Consider the following 15,450-nt stretch of genomic DNA (forward strand, 5'->3'; position numbering starts at 1 on the left):
TGATCAAACCTTTAATCTAAAATATTCCGCTGCCTTCGCGGAACAACCATCATGGATATTCTCACAACTTTCGTAATTGACAATTGCCAATGGTCACCATATGCTCTCATTGGTAGAAGAACTGCCCGCAACAGACAGCTCGACAGGCGGTGGCAACATATATCTCGGCGCATGCCTAGAGTACATTCGGACTGATGATTTCCCAAGCTTCAGTGTTTTGAAACGTCCTCCCGCCAGAATCGCACAATCCTTCCCGCCGTATCACGTCCCAAATAATCTTCGAGAAGCCGCTGTCCGTCCGGTGTACGGACAGCCTCACTCAGTGCCCTGAAAGACGGGAACAAGTCACTGAGAATATTAGTTGTCTGTTCACAAAGGGAATCAGGAAACGCTGAAGTGGCGTGCGCTAGGAGAGCAATAGATTCTTCTAGAGTAGGGCTCGTTACTGGTATGTCCTCAAGGGATGCCATATACTCCTGGACGCAAGATGGGAAGGAGGGCACGTCGGCGATAGGAATAACAGGAAGAGGGGTCGCGAGGCTTTCGAATAGCCTAGTTGGTCCATCCAGTGTTAGTATGCAAGGGCGGGTGGCTCAATTGTAGAGCGCATACATAACTTGCAACGCGAACAAACCATCGAGGCTATATTTCCCGTTTGCACTGACGAACGCCTCTTCCGATAGGAGAAACGCAATTGCTTTCTTCACGCACGAAGATGGATCCGAGGCTGCGAATTGTCGTAGTCGAAGGATGAGGTCTTGTTTTTGGGAGGGTTCGAGGGAGGACGGAGTCAGGAGCAAGATCTGTAGGTTTTGGGCACCGGTTTCCGGTCTGAAGGTGATGTCATTCGGCTGCGACTGCTCTTCTGTATGCCGGTCATCACCATTCGGGCTCGAGTACTGTGAATAATGGAGCTGACCTTCGATCCTTGTAGCCGATGCTGTCAAAACTGGCCCAATAACCTTCCAGATCGGACGGCTTCGAAGAGACGAGCTAAATGTAAATGTACCACGAACTAGATGAAAGTCATCCATGTTGGATTTGAGCTGCGTTTAGGGTTATGGGCAGTGGTTACCACGAAGCGGAGTTGTTTATAGCTATGTACAGAAGAAGAGCATCGCCACGACGCCTCACCCATGCACGGGAACTCAACCGCTTCCACCTTTCTTCGATTATTTGAGAGGGGTATCATCCAATGACAACACAGAAGAGTAACGCCCAAAATGCGAGAGTTCTAAAGTAAACACAGATGGATGTTATATACAATATCTGCTGGGGTGCCAGAATGATATAGCCTGGTGCAGAACAGGGCTGTAGGGCCGTCTCATGAGCTTGATGGGTCTCTGTGGCCTGTGAATTCGTGAAAGGCAGTCCGTAGGTAGTGTTATATAGGCAATTAGACCTTTTTAACTTCTATCACCGGCTCAGTTTTCGGTGGAGCGACTGTTGCCGTTGAAGAAGGAGGCTCCGTAGGGACCTTGGGAACTTCCTTCTGGCTATCCTTCGCAACTTTCTCAGCCACCTGCTCTGGGTTCTGGCCAAATGAGAAGTAAGAGGAAATAGCAGAGAACCAGCTCTGTTCTTCTGGTTCAGCTGCTGGCTCTGGGTCGATGTCCCAGATCTCCCGTGGAAGGATCCTACGAGCCGACTTCGGCGGTTCTCCATGTTTGGCCTTTGTCCGCAGGAGCTCCTTTTCGAGAGCTATGAATTCCTTCTCGAGGGCCAGAAACGCCTCCCTGTCGACCCTTTGAGAATCTTCGAGTTCTTTAAGCCTAGCTGCAACGTCGTCTCTCCGCGTTGTCTCCTTCCTCCGAGACCTCCACGACTCGAACAGTATCAACCCTCCAGCCACAAGAAAAAGGAACCCTTCACTGATGAAAGTAGCACCAGACTCTATGGCTTTCGACTCCGACAATGGGCGGATATGGGGTTTGGGGGCCGGTTTCTCGGCCTCTTTCGCTTTTGCAATAGCCTCTTCTTCAGCTGCTGTTTCCGCTTGCGTCTTCACTGTCGGCGATGTGGGTATGTGTTTGCGGACTTCTGCCTCCGCAGCGGCTCGTCGTTGGGCTGTGGCATTGTCGCGTATCGTTCCGAGACGGAGCCGCATGTCGAGTCGGTGCAGGCCCTGGGCCATGGAGACACAAATTCGGCGAAACCGTTCATGTTCTCGGGCCTGTGCTTTGATTTGGTTCTTTTCGATGTCAGTTTAGCATTTCGGCTGCGGCCGGTAAGGGTTTATGTTGACGTACGGCGATCGGCTTTGAGAGGGTGCGGATGACAAGAGAGGAGAGTTTCAATGTGAGGGACATTGTGGCACAGATTCAGGGTGGGGTACGTGCAAAGATTGCGGTTGAGGAAGGAGAGTGGTCAAAGAACATCCATAGGTGCAAAATTCTTTCACCCAGGAAGTGACTCATGAACTGTGGTCCAAATGGTCTTCTTTCGAAAAACACTGCCGTCGTCATCCTGGCCGACTGCTCGATCGTCAGGCACCAAAGTCCTCATTCTGGCTAGCTCAGGTGTCGTCAGCATCCAAGCATTTTGCTCGGCTTGTGCATCATGACATAATCAATGCCCCGTTGTTCCGGGCTGCGGATCGCTGTTTATCGATTGCCGCTTTGGGGAAAACGTTTTGTCGTGTGAGTCCCTTGAGTTCTTCTCCTGCGACCTTCACTTCCAGTCGGTCCGACGTCTCCCCCGCCTCCCCTCGAAGCCAGACGGTACGGCGTTGGACGCATATTTTTGATTTTGAGCGTCATTTTTACTAAATTCTTTTCTGATTTCGTTTTGGTAAGTTTAGCCTCTGACCTCGTCTATTCTCGACGGTCTGTACCGGAGAGCTTTGTGAATGAGGACTGACGAGCGTGGGGTTCATAGAGATACCAACAGTCCATCTTCATATACCCCGTCTGCCCTGTAATTGATTGTTTATTCTGTAATCAATGATCGCTACGACTGCATGTTTTCGCGAATACCCGCGCAATTGATTGAGACCGATACCATATAACCTGGCGACTGGTAACGAGAAAGGGGGAATGAAAACGGGACTAAGTATTTGAGAGTCGACAATGGAAGCATTATCGCCGCGATCGACGAACCAGATGATCAAGCCAAAACGCTCGATGGAGAGAAAGGTTTTGGATAAGCATGCGCCTGCGACGAACGCTGCACAGAAGGCTTCATCGACTAAGAATCATGCGCCGCCTCCCCCGGCGCTTGTTCTAGAACCTGGAGATGATGGTGAACGATACTCAACTGGTGCCTTCCTTGGAAAAGGGGGGTTCGCAATTTGTTATGAAGGGTCTCTCCTCCGCAACGGTCGTGTGTTCGCCATGAAAGTTGTGAAGTCTGAGATGGCACAGAAGAAGATGCAAGAAAAGGTGCGGTCTGAGACACGGACTCGAACTAAGTGGAGTACTGATAGAATTTGTTTAGTTCCGGACTGAGCTCCAAATACACTCGAAGATGCGGCACCCTCACATTGTCGGTTTCCATCGGGCGTTTGCATTCGATCAGTGCATATACGTTATCCTGGAATTGTGCCCCAACGGTTCAGTGATGGACATGGTGCGAAAAAGGAAATGCTTGAGTTTGCCAGAGGTTAGGCGATTCATGGTCCAGCTGTGTGGTGCGGTGAAATATCTACACAAGCGGAATGTCGCGCATCGTGACCTGAAGATGGGCAACTTGTTCCTCGACCGGAATATGGACATTAAGGTGGGAGATTTCGGGTTGGCAGCTATGATAATTTCTGAAAAGGACGAGAAGAGAAGGAAGACATTATGCGGAACCCCAAACTATATTGCTCCGGAAGTTCTAGACAAAAGCAAAGGGGGCCACACACAAAAGGTCGACATTTGGTCGCTAGGCGTTATCTGGTAAGGGTGTTCTGAGAACTTGCGGAGTACGGAAAGCTAACAAACTCTCTTAGTTTCGCCATGCTTACTGGTTACCCGCCTTTTCAATCTAAGACCCAGGAAGAGATATATAAGAAGGTCAGAAACCTTACATATGTTTGGCCGAAAGACTCAGACTTCGCAAATCATATACCCGACGAGGCCAAGTCATTGGTGAGCCGTTGCCTCAATCTCGAGGAGCAGGAACGTCCAGATCCCGATGATATCGTCGAACATCAATTCTTCAATATGTATCATGGGTGTATACCCAAACGGCTGGATCCGACATGTAGTACTCAGAAGCCGGCTTGGCTTAGGTCTCTTGAGCCGCGAGGGGATTCCATGGCATCTGGTTATGGATTGGACTACGATGAAAAGTTCTCGAGCTATATTAGGGACGTCGACGATCCGATCTTGCGATACCGGACTTGTAAAGCCGCCTTCTACAGCTCTTGTGGAGTGGGTAGGAAGCCTGACGGCTCGGCACGCAAATCCGTTGGCCACAACTCTTCGAAATCAGCGTTTGCTGAATGTGTGGCCGAGGAGGAAAAAGGTCTTCAGCCGCTTATTCCTCTCCCCGAAGATATTGTCTACAAATATCCCCACCTGACCCTGGGTGATTGGAGTCTCCCAGATTCCTTGCCAATTCGAAGGGATGAATCTTCTATGGACAGCAGTGCCCTATCTACTAAAAGCAGTATCACATCCCTTCGAACCACCTCCGCCTCTCAGTCACGAACGCAAGTGGCTCTCGCGGCTGCACAACAGCGGCGCAATGAACCCCAGAGCCACGCAGCTACTCTTCGACAACAAGCGTTGACGAGCAAAGGCACTGCGAGAAAAGTACCTTCCCTCCGCGATCCACCAGTACCGACCGTGAAGGCCATATCCGACGTGCGGGACATCGGCCCGAATCCAGGCTCCGGATTCCCAGTGCCGTCTGGGGGATTGGCTGATCGTCCAATCCGAACGCGGCGTGGTGCTGCGGCTTCGTTTTCGGGCACGGCCTCCGTTCGAGCTTTGGAGAAAGGGAGTGCGCCCCAAATCTCTCAAACTAGTGATGATCCTGGCACATTGACGGCTGGAAAGACCCGTTCCCAGTCTCGAAAACTGGAAGCTGCTAACCAGGAAGCTGTTCAGCCTCTCCCAGTACTGAAAGAACGGTCTGCGTCTACGGCTCTAGACGGTTTGCCGTCAAGATCTAGGCAACCCTCTGTACGATCGATTCACAAGGACCCGAGAGAGAATGTGGCTCAGAATGCCGATCCTGAAATCATCCGCGAGGGTGACCCACCTTCACGGCGACGACCCGAATCTTATCCCCAGGCAGTAAGTCGATCTGGAAGTAAAGCGTCATTGTCGTCAGGCAACAAACCGCGCTCAACTCTTGGTCTCCATTCGCTTCTTCATCCAGAGGACCCCTGTGAGAACATGCCAGGTTCTTCAATTGACGATGTGAAGACGGATTTACGAAATATGCTTTCTAATCTGGTCCCTCACTCATCGACTCGGCGGCGAGCAACGTCACCCAGGTCCCCGCATGCGTATGTGATTAAGTGGGTGGACTACACCAATCGTTACGGAATAGGCTATGTGCTGGACGATGGCAGTGTAGGGTGTGTTTTCAAAGCGGAAAACGGGCAGCCTGCTACTGGTGTTGTGGTCCGAGATGGAGAGAAGCATATTCGGCGCAAGGCTCGTAGTCAAGACAAGTCTGATACCAAGCCATACTCTGAAGCTGACCAGCTCGTGCCCCGCGACGGGAAACCGGTGGAGTTCTACGAGCATTGTAGTGAGGAGCTTGTCGAGTGCCGAGGCGGTATCCGCAGGGCCCTCATCCAACCGTCACTGTTCGAGGTGAAAGGGTCAAGCGGAGGGATCAAGGTCCGTACGGACTCCGGAGCCGACCGCGCGCGCGCTGATGCCGAAAAAATAAAGCGCGTAAAGCTCGTGGACCAGTTTGGAAAATATATGATCGGGTCGCTGGGCCGACACGGTGACGAGGGATTCCTTGATGATCCTACGACCGGTGAGGTACCTGGGCAGTTCATCAAGTTCTACCAGCGGCTGGGCAACGTCGGCGTTTGGGGCTTCGGGGATGGGGCATTCCAATTCAACTTCCCCGACCATACGAAGCTGGTGCTGGCGCTCGGTCGTACGAGAAATTCGTCCCCTTGGATGGACTTTTACCACTTGTCGCCTTCTGCAGCCCGGTATCTTGCCGCGAAGGGAAAGATGCACCCGTCTGGATTTGACACGCGAGCCGTGGTGTCGGATGAGGTCGCGACATTTCTCAGCATTGCGTATGGTACGAGTGCCAGCCCATTGGATGATCGCATCAAAGAAGTCCTGGAAGCGAACTCGTTTATGCAAAAGATAGGCTTCATCAAGGATGTCCTGAAAGGCTGGATCCGGCAGGGACGATTGGGGGGGCGGCCGTCGCCCGAGAGGGCGGGGAACGAGATATTCTGGGAGGGAGCGCAGGAGCGAGCGCCGTCAAGCAACGGTGGCGGAAGCAAATTTGTATGGGTGACGGTGGGCGCGCCGGGAGGCGATGGAGAGTATCGCTCCGTGTCGCTGAAGGAGACTAAGAGCAGAAGCAGCACGGGCGAGGTGGACCAGGAGATCGAAGCGCTCAAAGAGCGGCTGCGATTAGCGGGCTTATGATTGATGACATCGGGTTTTCTTGAGTAATTGTTGCCGAGTGTTTTCGAGTGGAGTTTGGAGGGGAAAGATAGCAATCGGTTCATGTGCATAAACAAGGCATCGTGAAATTTAATCAAAGTCAAGTCGACTAAAAGCGGCTATTTTCCACTAGCGACTCAGCGCTCCAAGTGACTCGGCGTGCCACCTCTCCAATTTCTGCTCTTCCCTCCTCTGTCCCCTCCTCGTCAGCTCTTCTGTCCGCATTGAGCTCCCCAGAATTCTTCAGATTCATGATCGCTCTTCTCCTGCTGGCCCCCTTCCTAGTGGGCCAGTCCATCGCGGACACCTCGTCCCTCTCGCTTCTCAAGCGTCACCACAACGGCGAGGGCGACGCCTTTATCCCTGGCACAACTCCAGGTTGTCCTGACGACTGGCCTGTGTGCGGCGACAGTGGCGTCTGTTATAACCCCGACGAAGGACAGACATGCTGTCCTGGAGGCAAATGTGTGTTCCCCCCCTTCACTTCCCCTCGTTCCTGGCAAATCTCCTCGAAAACAACAAACTAAAGAGCGAGAAATCGAAAACAACAGACGCCTGCCCCTCTTCCTCCTACTGCCTGTTCGCCCCCTACTGCTGCTCCAACGATCTGGACCCTGATTCCTGCGCCCGCGAATACGGGCTTACAATGGCGACGTCGCATCTCTCAAACCCCACTCAGGCGCCTGACTCTTCGAGCGATGGGCTTGATACCAGCGATGACCCATTGTACCCACGACCGACGCTGCCGCCTGGTTCGGCGAGTAGCATTACGGTTTTATCAACACCGATCCCGACGCCCGCGTCGAGTTTGATTCCGCCTTTCCCATCGGTGAGTGTCTGGCCGAGTTCGACTCCTGGTGTGGACGAGCCGGAGTACACAGGGGCGGCGCCAGGTTTGGCGTCGAAGGAATCCACGGGTGCCACCGTGGGGGCGATTGTGCTGGGGATTTTTGGGTACCTAATCGGATGAGGGCAAATCGATGGCTTCTCTTCTTGTACAGCTGGGCCTTCCGGAGTTTCTTTTGTCTTTAATTTTGTTTTTATTTCAGCGGTATATACCCATACACTCGATCCTTGCCTGCTGGGCGACCGGAGGTATCTAATACAACCCCTCTTATCTCGCACTCATCTCCCTTCGGAGCGTAGAATAAGGCCACATATACTGGACTACACAACCGCAGAAATACTAAGAATCTTCTCCACATCGTCATCGTTCTTCAGAAAGATGATCAGCGTCCCTGCGATGGATGCGGCGAAATACCCATTGGCTCTCGCCCGCCGGTTGACGTTTTGTCCTGAACGATCTGCATGCACATCACCCCCTCGCCGCCCACCCGGTGTTCATGATTCGCCTTGTTGACGGAGAATGCTCCAACGGGTACGGTACCGCTGGCGATGATCCATAACGTGCTCCATTTCCATCTCTGGATCGCGACAGACAACGTCGATGTTGGTTTGTGGCGCTGTGGGTGACAGACTCAAGGTCCGGTCGGGTCGGATCAGTCCTGTCGACCGTTGGCCACTCCAATTTTATCATTCTGGCTCAATTGCTGCCTGTCGTCTTTAAAAGTAAGTTAGCATATGCCCAGTTCGCAAATAATCGCACCGGATCGGAACCTTACCGCTATACGATTCGGCCACGCTCGTCTCGAAGACCGCGATTCTTCCACATCGCCATGTCAACAGAGACATGGATGTCCCTCGGTCAGACAGCTTTCGCGTGGCAAGCAATCGCGTACGGGTACATACAATAGTCTATCCTACGCTGCCCTTGTGTGGATCACGAATGCGTACAGCATAGGGCCCCTTTCATTCAATATGGTCGGTAAGGTGTTGCAAAGCGGGGAAGGTGATCTAAACCGTTCCTTCAAAAGCCATGTAACAAATGAACACCTATCGGCGGGCCGATGAATATGGATTGAACTTCGGTCGTTGGCACTTTACTGCTCTAGGACGATCTGACTACGATTTATATGTCCAATGGATTTGCCGTCATACAAGAAGAGAAAGTGTGGTTGCGAGAAGTTGCGAGAAGTTGCGAGAGTATATTCCGCGAGGCATGTCTTTCTGAAGGTTCACCTATACTCTGGAAAGGCTATAGGCATGTCCCTTGTCGTACGGAGATACTAATATATTATGACGAATTCTCAACATCCTGACTATCTCACAGCATAATTGGAGCCTTCAAGAAGCTGGAGGCTAAGGGTAGCGCTGGTTGCATAAAGAAGGGGGCCTGCAAGTTTGCCGAATGAAGTCGGCATCCTCTCCTGTCTCGCCGGGGAACGGGTTCGATTTACGGCTCGGGGAGCATCCCCTGCTCCTCGAACTTGGCGCCATGATGAAGGGATTGTTGTTCGGGGAGGGAGAGGGAAGGATGGGCTGGGATTCTCATGTTATTTCCGGAGGGGCCAGGAGGCCTGTTGAACCTTCCTCTTACAATCCTGCCAACGAAATTTGATGAACATATAACTTGGGGGACAGCTTCAGGTTGTTTTGATGATGAGCAGAGGGACCAGTCCAGGAGACCAACAGCACCGACCCCGAGAAAGTCTTAATCCGTCGAAAGGCCTCATGATTGCCACAATCAGTTACATGCAATGATGGCAGGCTGACCAGTGTCAGCATGCTCAGCAAATGGGGCGTCACAATACTACTAGCATGCTAGAGTGGTATGGAACTGAGGACAAGAAAGAGAGAAAGCAGGAGTCCAATTTGTATACATATTAGTTAGCCTTTCGGGAAGGAAAAGGCCTAAAGGAAGAGGTGAAGAGGTAAACAAAAAGGAGTTTCTGCTGGTGACCATTTGAAGTCACGGGTGATATTTCGAGCACCAGGGAAGTTGAGTGGATTTCGAGACTCGCTCCATCCAAGTGTTGTGCCAGTGTGATTTGCAGAAGCTCACGGCTCAACCAATCTAAGAGCCCAGTCGAGGGTTCAAGCAAATCCATTAGTATTATGCAATACCATCCGTCCATCCATGTATCCATGCATCCATATGTTTTAAAGGACGCCCATCTCTGATGACGCTAATCGGTACGCTGTCTTACGCTGTGCGCCAAATGAAGTCAACCCCTTCCACTACAATCTCCGTCATGGCTTCCTTAGCCCAGCTGATGTTTATCAAAAGCACGTTCCGGAGACTTAGGTCTCACTGGACTCGGCGCACGAGGAGAGTGTTCCCTTCGTTCGCTATGCGGCAGGATTGATCGCCGATTCGAGTAGCCGTCGCGACCGGCCGACCGATTATCACCACCACTCTTTGTCGATTCGATTTCGCGTTTGACCCCCTCGTACATCTGTTCGATGATATGGATTTCTTCTTCGACATCGAGCTCGCACCCGATCAGACACAGCTCCCGCTCCCGCTGCTCGATGTACTCTCGGATGTTCCGCCATTCGTTCTGATAGTATTTCAGGCGGTCCGGCAGGCCAGAGCCTTTCAGGTATGTGAGAATGCCAGCCATGATAGTGTTAATGGCTCCAAACGCTGTTATAGCGTTATGGGGTCCGTTGGCGGCACCGAGAGCCGTAAGGGTGGCGGCTACCACGATTTGAATGCTAAGACAAGTGTTGATTAGGAGAGCGTGGAATCGGTAGCGGCTGGCGGCCTTCAGCTCGGCTGCTACGACCCGCGTGTAAATGCCGACGTTGGGTGCTGTTCGAGTGCTGTTTAATATATTAAGTGCCGGTGCACTATCGATGCCAGTGAGTGCGCGGAAGACAAGCAGCTTGTCGTTGGGTGGAATTAGGATGCTGGCGTCTGTGCCGGTAACTGTCAAGTGTTTTGCCCGACTTTCACCGGACTCTGGGTCTTCCACATTGGGGTCGGGTCCAAAGGACTCAAGTACTGGAGGTGGCTGCGTTGCAGGGGGATGACCCTTCTCCTCGCGATCGAGGGCTGCCAGCAGGAGGCGGCGTGCAAGGCTGCGGCCCGTTGACATTCCCGACATGGCGTTTGGTTGTCGAACCACTGGTGCGTGTTCGGGAATGGATCAAGAAGGATGAAGAGTGGATGATGGAGGAGCACGGCATCAGGGAGGGATTTCCTCCTATTTGAAGCCCGGTGGGTCAAACTGGACCTCGCGTGACGGAGCTCAGGGAGACGCGAAGTCACAAAGCAAGTGTCAGTACTTTCTTTTTTTTTTCCAAGGCTTGGATTTTGTGTTTCATTCTCAGCAGCTTCTCTCTTTTCAGCTAGCCTGCAAAACGCCAACCTCGAGGTAAGCTGCGCGGGACGGATGGACCCTCGCGAGGGTGGGTTCGTGGACCGCTGATCTGCACCAAAAGAGTGGGCTCATGGGAGCAGAACGGAAGATTTCTGGCGCTGTGAGCCAGTGAGAAAGAAGCATGGAGGGAACGCTGGGTCTGTGTCATTTGCAGACGGACTGACTTCCAGACCAAGTTCGCACGAGTGGGGAGGCCATTCCCCTCAGGAGGAAGGGAGGATCGTGAATGGGGAGAACTGGAGATTTGATTCTCGGAGACACCACTCCACCACCACTGGCTCAGACGCATCTCAAAAATATCTCCCGGCATGGGAAATTCGGAAATCTCACCGGCGAGGGAGAAACAGAAATCTGGCTGAACGATGGATCTGAGTGTGCCAGATGCGGATTGCGACTGCTCGACGTGGAACCACTTCAGAAAAACCCGATCGCTGAATCGGCGATGAATGGTGAAGCGAACCGCCGATCACGAACTCCGCGGCAGCAATGGCTTGAAATCCGTGCTTTTGACTGGATAATAATGGCTCTCCTCGACCACCACCAAGGAAGCCACGGACTCGGACGGGAAGGGATTCGTCTTTGTCCTTCGCGCAGTTGCCTGCTCCACCAAGCACTTGAAGAAGAGGGAGCCTCTGGTCCGTTCTTCCAAGAGGGACCGAGGGGAAAACTGGTGATTGCTGGCCCGACCCTCTCTCTTCCAAGTCAGGGTGAGGAGCGGTTCAGTCCTCTGAGGTGAGACAGCAGCTCAAGGAGGCACGGGCCTTGACCGTCACAGCCCGGGGGGTCATGTTCTGTGATTTGGACGGAGTACGGGTTAATTGCGAACTGCACAATCACATTCTTCCCTGCAAGTGACATTCATGCCTGAGACTCATGCGCTCGAACGTCTGGCACTCCCAGTCAGACACATTGATATCGAGACGTTGGGTTGTCTCGTGTCTCTCATTGCGAATTCCACCACAGCAGGGGTGCGGGTGTTGTTGAGAAACGATGCCCAATAACACTTCTCCAGGCTTTTGAGTCTCAGCGATATTATTCTTTAATTCTTAGTTCGGTCGGAAGCAAGCATCGATGGGCTTTCAAACGGGGAGCAGGGCCGCCTCTGCCTACCTGTATTGCTTGCGGTTACAGCCCACAGGGCTCTCCTCCTCTCACATAGACATGAGAGTGCTTTGCCTTCAGTTTCTACCGCAGGCAAGGAATCTTATCAACGTCACCTCGCGGCGGCTCCTTGTCTGGGAGTCGTTGAAGCATTGGACAAGTGCAAAGGCGACTTCTCGCCGGAGGGGGAGAACCGAGAATCTCAGCGTCTGCGCCTCACAAAATTCACCGAGAATGCGCAGTTACTATATTCTTCGGATGTGCATCATCTTGAAGACGGTAGAGACAAGAACATTTGGACATCTTGAAAGAGAATGCCGCCCATCCCCATCTCTGGAAGAGACAGCTACGCACGTGATATTCAACGGATGGAGATTAGATAAGCTTCTTGGTGGTTTTGGTGGAAATAAATTCAATCCTGGTGGCTATACGAGTGCGGTTGGTGAGCCACGCGACAAGTGCCTCCATCAAACATCTTGCCTTGGATTCTCTCGCAGGACAGTGTGGAAAATATCATAAAATACCCGAATCATGTTGCTCAATACTAATTCAACTCGCAACGCAGACGGCTGGTTGGCTTTGCCGACCCAGCTTCGACACTTATCCCCAAGTAAGTGAACCGCAACTTCTCATTGCTGTGTGTTCGAGTCTGGGGGCGATTGTATCCTGCTGAGATGTTCGCGTTCCGCCAGTTGAATCAAAAGCTGAGTCGCTTCAGGAACAGATGTTTTGCTTCGAATTGCGTTAATCAGGCCATCGGTTTCCACCGGGTGATTTCTCCGGATGGTATCGACGAGTAGGAGAAGCGCGTGCCTGTATCGTCTGGCTTCGGCTGCCACATATTCTGGGTCCTCCATGTTTGGAGCACGTCCATTTCTCTACCAAAGGTTACGCCGAGAGGCTCCCGGAGGCCGGCATTCGTGAACGTACCTGGATCTGCGTTTGTCCTGGCATCTTCAACTTGGACGCATGGAATGAAATTCGGGTTCTTCCGACGTATCTTGCGGATGCGGAGCGAGTTCTCGCTAAGGGGCCGCTTCGGCGGGGGATTCTCTGTGGCGGAGCGTATGTTGCGGAAACAATGAAGGGTGAATATCCTCACGCGTTGTTCTGAGATTGGGAGGAGCATGGCTGGCATTTCAGCGAGGGTCAAGGCTGTTTGTTTTCCCCGGAATTGAACTGGACAGATCCCAAAGCGCACGTCATGGCGCATTGATGAAATCCGTGCCTTCAGGACCCGATTGGCCTGAGCTGTGGAGAGATCATGGTTTATCTCCAGGGGACCACCAGCTTCTGGTGGTCCTGTCGCAGCGAGGAAACGCCAAATCCGCTCAACCGTGTTCAGGATTGGAACCCTCGTGCAGCGAAACCCCGACCATATGCGTGCATTGGGACGCTCGAGCCGTTCTCACCGCAGATAATTTTCTGTCAGCCGCACCACGTTGCACTCGAATCCACCCTTCGGCAGTTCTGATCATCAGAGAAAATCGGACGCGGCTTAACGATCGAGTTGAACGAATATCCAGATGTCGGGGGCATCACGGCCTACGATTCGACTGGGTGCCGAGGGAATGCTGAAGACTTGGGACCGACTTCGAGGTCTACGGCGAGATAAGAAGGGCTTTTAAGTAATGTCTTCGGCGAGCCGGCGATAAGAGTCATTTTCGAGGGGCACTGCTCGACCGAGCGTGCCGCAGGCTCAGTCAATCGTCTTCCCAAAGCCCTTCGTTGCCCCTGAAACCGTCGTTGATTACTCCTGTTCAAATTTGCGGATGGGCTGTGCCAAGGGTTGAATCTGCAGTTCTCATTCCCTCTCCGAGCTTCGGCGGATATGCTTGCCAACCAATCAGGCACTGACATGCCTTTCGTCTCCAGATCTCAAAGAGAGGTGTCTGCCGTGATGAGGACCAGAAATTGGCGGGCTCAACCCCGACCGCCGATTGCGGATCGACCGATAAACAAGACTTTCTGAGATGCTTCCTGCATGGAGAGGAACGGGCCGCTGCGTTGTACGCGTCAGGTTGCCTTCCCTCAACCATTATTCGACAGAAAAGGGAGATGATTCCTCGGAAAGCAATCCGCATCGGGCTTCGGACCCCAAAGTCAAAGCCAAATCTGCATTGCGAGCCCACGCTAAGCTGGGGAAAGTGCGTTGCAGAGTGACAGATCTCTGGTTTTGGGCTCTGGTAATCACGACTCAGAAATTGAGTGGCTTCGGCCGGGTCCCCACATGACTCGTTTCTCAATTGAATCAATGCAGTGTACAGCGTCAATGCCTTGACATTGTCGCAGAAGCGCTTTCTTGATGTGTTGCCGTGTACTACGTTTTCTCCTCTTCCACGTCTCGCGTATCCTGCTCGGTGAGAGAGGCGAATTCTGCAAGGAGCTCCCCTGAAACTCGACATCTTCCGAAGAGCAGAAGTGCACGAATCGAGCAGAAGAGGTGAATTTGGGCAATCTACCCCCACCATCCACCGGCAGGCTCCGAATGAAGGTCTCATGGCCCACCAGCCTTTGTGATTACTTGCTTTTACGACACCCAAGAGACCGGGGAAACTCCTGTTGGTTGCTGGCTTCGTAAGCTCTCAAGCCAATCTTCAATTTCGATCCCGGGGAGTAAGCTTTGACACCTGAGCTTTGCGGCTCAGAAAGCTCTAGAAACCGATTGTGTAGCTGTTCTGGAGATTGTGATCTGAATGTTTGGACCCTTTGCTAGCTGCAACAATAAACGAACCCAGGGATCCTTTTCGTGGCAGTTTGGTTCGCGTTGATCCTATCCCGGATTTTCTAATTGACTCAGAAGGCAGGTGCACTGCATGATGCGTGTCACTAGCAGTATGCGCAGTTGAGGGCTGCGTCGTGTGACTTGAAATAAACAGGACTATTTCGGCCATTGAGGTTATACTTGCTGTGGAGGAAGGTCAATACTTACTGGTAGCCCAGCTGAAAGCAACCCAGCTTCTTGCTGTTGTCAAGTAGTCAAATAGAAGCCGGACAGCTGGATTTACGCGCTTTCTGCGCTTGTGACCTCGAGCCGTTGGAACCGTTGGGCCTGGTTGCAGGGAGCTTCGCAAGTAAATCAAGCTAAGAACGAGTGTCCTTTGCATGAGCAAACACCGTATGGGATCTCTGCGACAGACCTAACATCATCCGCGAACAAGTTCTTCAGGCAGAAGAAGACCATACGGCCATGCCCCGTTAGAAACAGAGTGTTGTCGCTTGGACGTGTCTCTTCGTCATGTGATCGTGTGGTAGCCTTCAACACGGTGTACTATGTCGATCCCATCTTTGGGAGAGCCTGGAATACAAGGTATTTAGCCCAATGAAGATGCACCCGGACTTGCGGTTAGCCGTACGAATAATACCTGGCAAGTATCATTCGGTCCGGACGGCGACTATGTTGCGTTTGTGGTTATTACCGGGTCCTCAGCCGAGACAACGAGACAACAATGGCGTGACCCAGGACTACATAGTGGACTTACTCCTAGGGGATTACTCCGGTCCAGGATGACCGCATCATAGCCGGCTTCCGTGTCCATGGA

General features: G+C 52.4%; 9 protein-coding genes across 9 annotated transcripts; 4 read left to right on the top strand and 5 right to left on the bottom strand.

Annotated features, from left to right (window-relative positions):
* Positions 1-462: 462 nt before the first annotated feature.
* On the bottom strand, positions 463-1,215 carry BJX67DRAFT_307198 (uncharacterized protein). The gene has a single exon (XM_071027073.1). It carries the CDS (start codon positions 1,032-1,034, stop codon positions 594-596), a length of 441 nt encoding a protein of 146 aa, XP_070889084.1. The 5' UTR covers positions 1,035-1,215; the 3' UTR covers positions 463-593.
* BJX67DRAFT_307192 (OPA3 family protein) lies at positions 1,216-2,456 on the bottom strand. The gene is made up of 2 exons (XM_071027072.1): positions 2,250-2,456; positions 1,216-2,191 (listed from the first exon to the last, which is right to left on the bottom strand). The coding sequence occupies exons 1-2, from the start codon at positions 2,307-2,309 to the stop codon at positions 1,397-1,399; spliced, it is 855 nt and encodes a 284-aa protein (XP_070889085.1). The 5' UTR covers positions 2,310-2,456; the 3' UTR covers positions 1,216-1,396.
* Positions 2,457-2,951: 495 nt separating this feature from the next.
* On the top strand, positions 2,952-6,860 carry BJX67DRAFT_307314 (uncharacterized protein). The gene is made up of 3 exons (XM_071027077.1): positions 2,952-3,380; positions 3,436-3,878; positions 3,932-6,860. The coding sequence occupies exons 1-3, from the start codon at positions 3,069-3,071 to the stop codon at positions 6,561-6,563; spliced, it is 3,387 nt and encodes a 1,128-aa protein (XP_070889086.1). The 5' UTR covers positions 2,952-3,068; the 3' UTR covers positions 6,564-6,860.
* Positions 6,699-7,586, top strand: BJX67DRAFT_307227 (uncharacterized protein). The gene is made up of 2 exons (XM_071027074.1): positions 6,699-7,046; positions 7,133-7,586. Exons 1-2 carry the CDS (start codon positions 6,833-6,835, stop codon positions 7,549-7,551), a joined length of 633 nt encoding a protein of 210 aa, XP_070889087.1. The 5' UTR covers positions 6,699-6,832; the 3' UTR covers positions 7,552-7,586.
* A 1,581-nt stretch (positions 7,587-9,167) lies between these two features.
* On the bottom strand, positions 9,168-10,782 carry BJX67DRAFT_307361 (uncharacterized protein). The gene has a single exon (XM_071027081.1). The coding sequence runs from the start codon at positions 10,529-10,531 to the stop codon at positions 9,683-9,685; it is 849 nt and encodes a 282-aa protein (XP_070889088.1). The 5' UTR covers positions 10,532-10,782; the 3' UTR covers positions 9,168-9,682.
* On the top strand, positions 10,783-11,711 carry BJX67DRAFT_307320 (uncharacterized protein). Its single transcript, XM_071027078.1, has one exon. The coding sequence runs from the start codon at positions 11,034-11,036 to the stop codon at positions 11,541-11,543; it is 510 nt and encodes a 169-aa protein (XP_070889089.1). The 5' UTR covers positions 10,783-11,033; the 3' UTR covers positions 11,544-11,711.
* Positions 11,712-12,542, top strand: BJX67DRAFT_307321 (uncharacterized protein). Its single transcript, XM_071027079.1, has one exon. It carries the CDS (start codon positions 11,879-11,881, stop codon positions 12,425-12,427), a length of 549 nt encoding a protein of 182 aa, XP_070889090.1. The 5' UTR covers positions 11,712-11,878; the 3' UTR covers positions 12,428-12,542.
* BJX67DRAFT_307322 (uncharacterized protein) lies at positions 12,543-13,395 on the bottom strand. Its single transcript, XM_071027080.1, has one exon. The coding sequence runs from the start codon at positions 13,119-13,121 to the stop codon at positions 12,657-12,659; it is 465 nt and encodes a 154-aa protein (XP_070889091.1). The 5' UTR covers positions 13,122-13,395; the 3' UTR covers positions 12,543-12,656.
* Positions 13,396-14,820, bottom strand: BJX67DRAFT_307235 (uncharacterized protein). The gene has a single exon (XM_071027075.1). The coding sequence runs from the start codon at positions 14,407-14,409 to the stop codon at positions 13,669-13,671; it is 741 nt and encodes a 246-aa protein (XP_070889092.1). The 5' UTR covers positions 14,410-14,820; the 3' UTR covers positions 13,396-13,668.
* Positions 14,821-15,450: the final 630 nt, after the last annotated feature.

Source organism: Aspergillus lucknowensis, assembly GCF_044049455.1.
Source record: "Aspergillus lucknowensis strain CBS 449.75 chromosome Unknown BJX67scaffold_7, whole genome shotgun sequence".
In the NCBI taxonomy this organism is placed as follows: Eukaryota; Fungi; Ascomycota; class Eurotiomycetes; order Eurotiales; family Aspergillaceae; genus Aspergillus; species Aspergillus lucknowensis.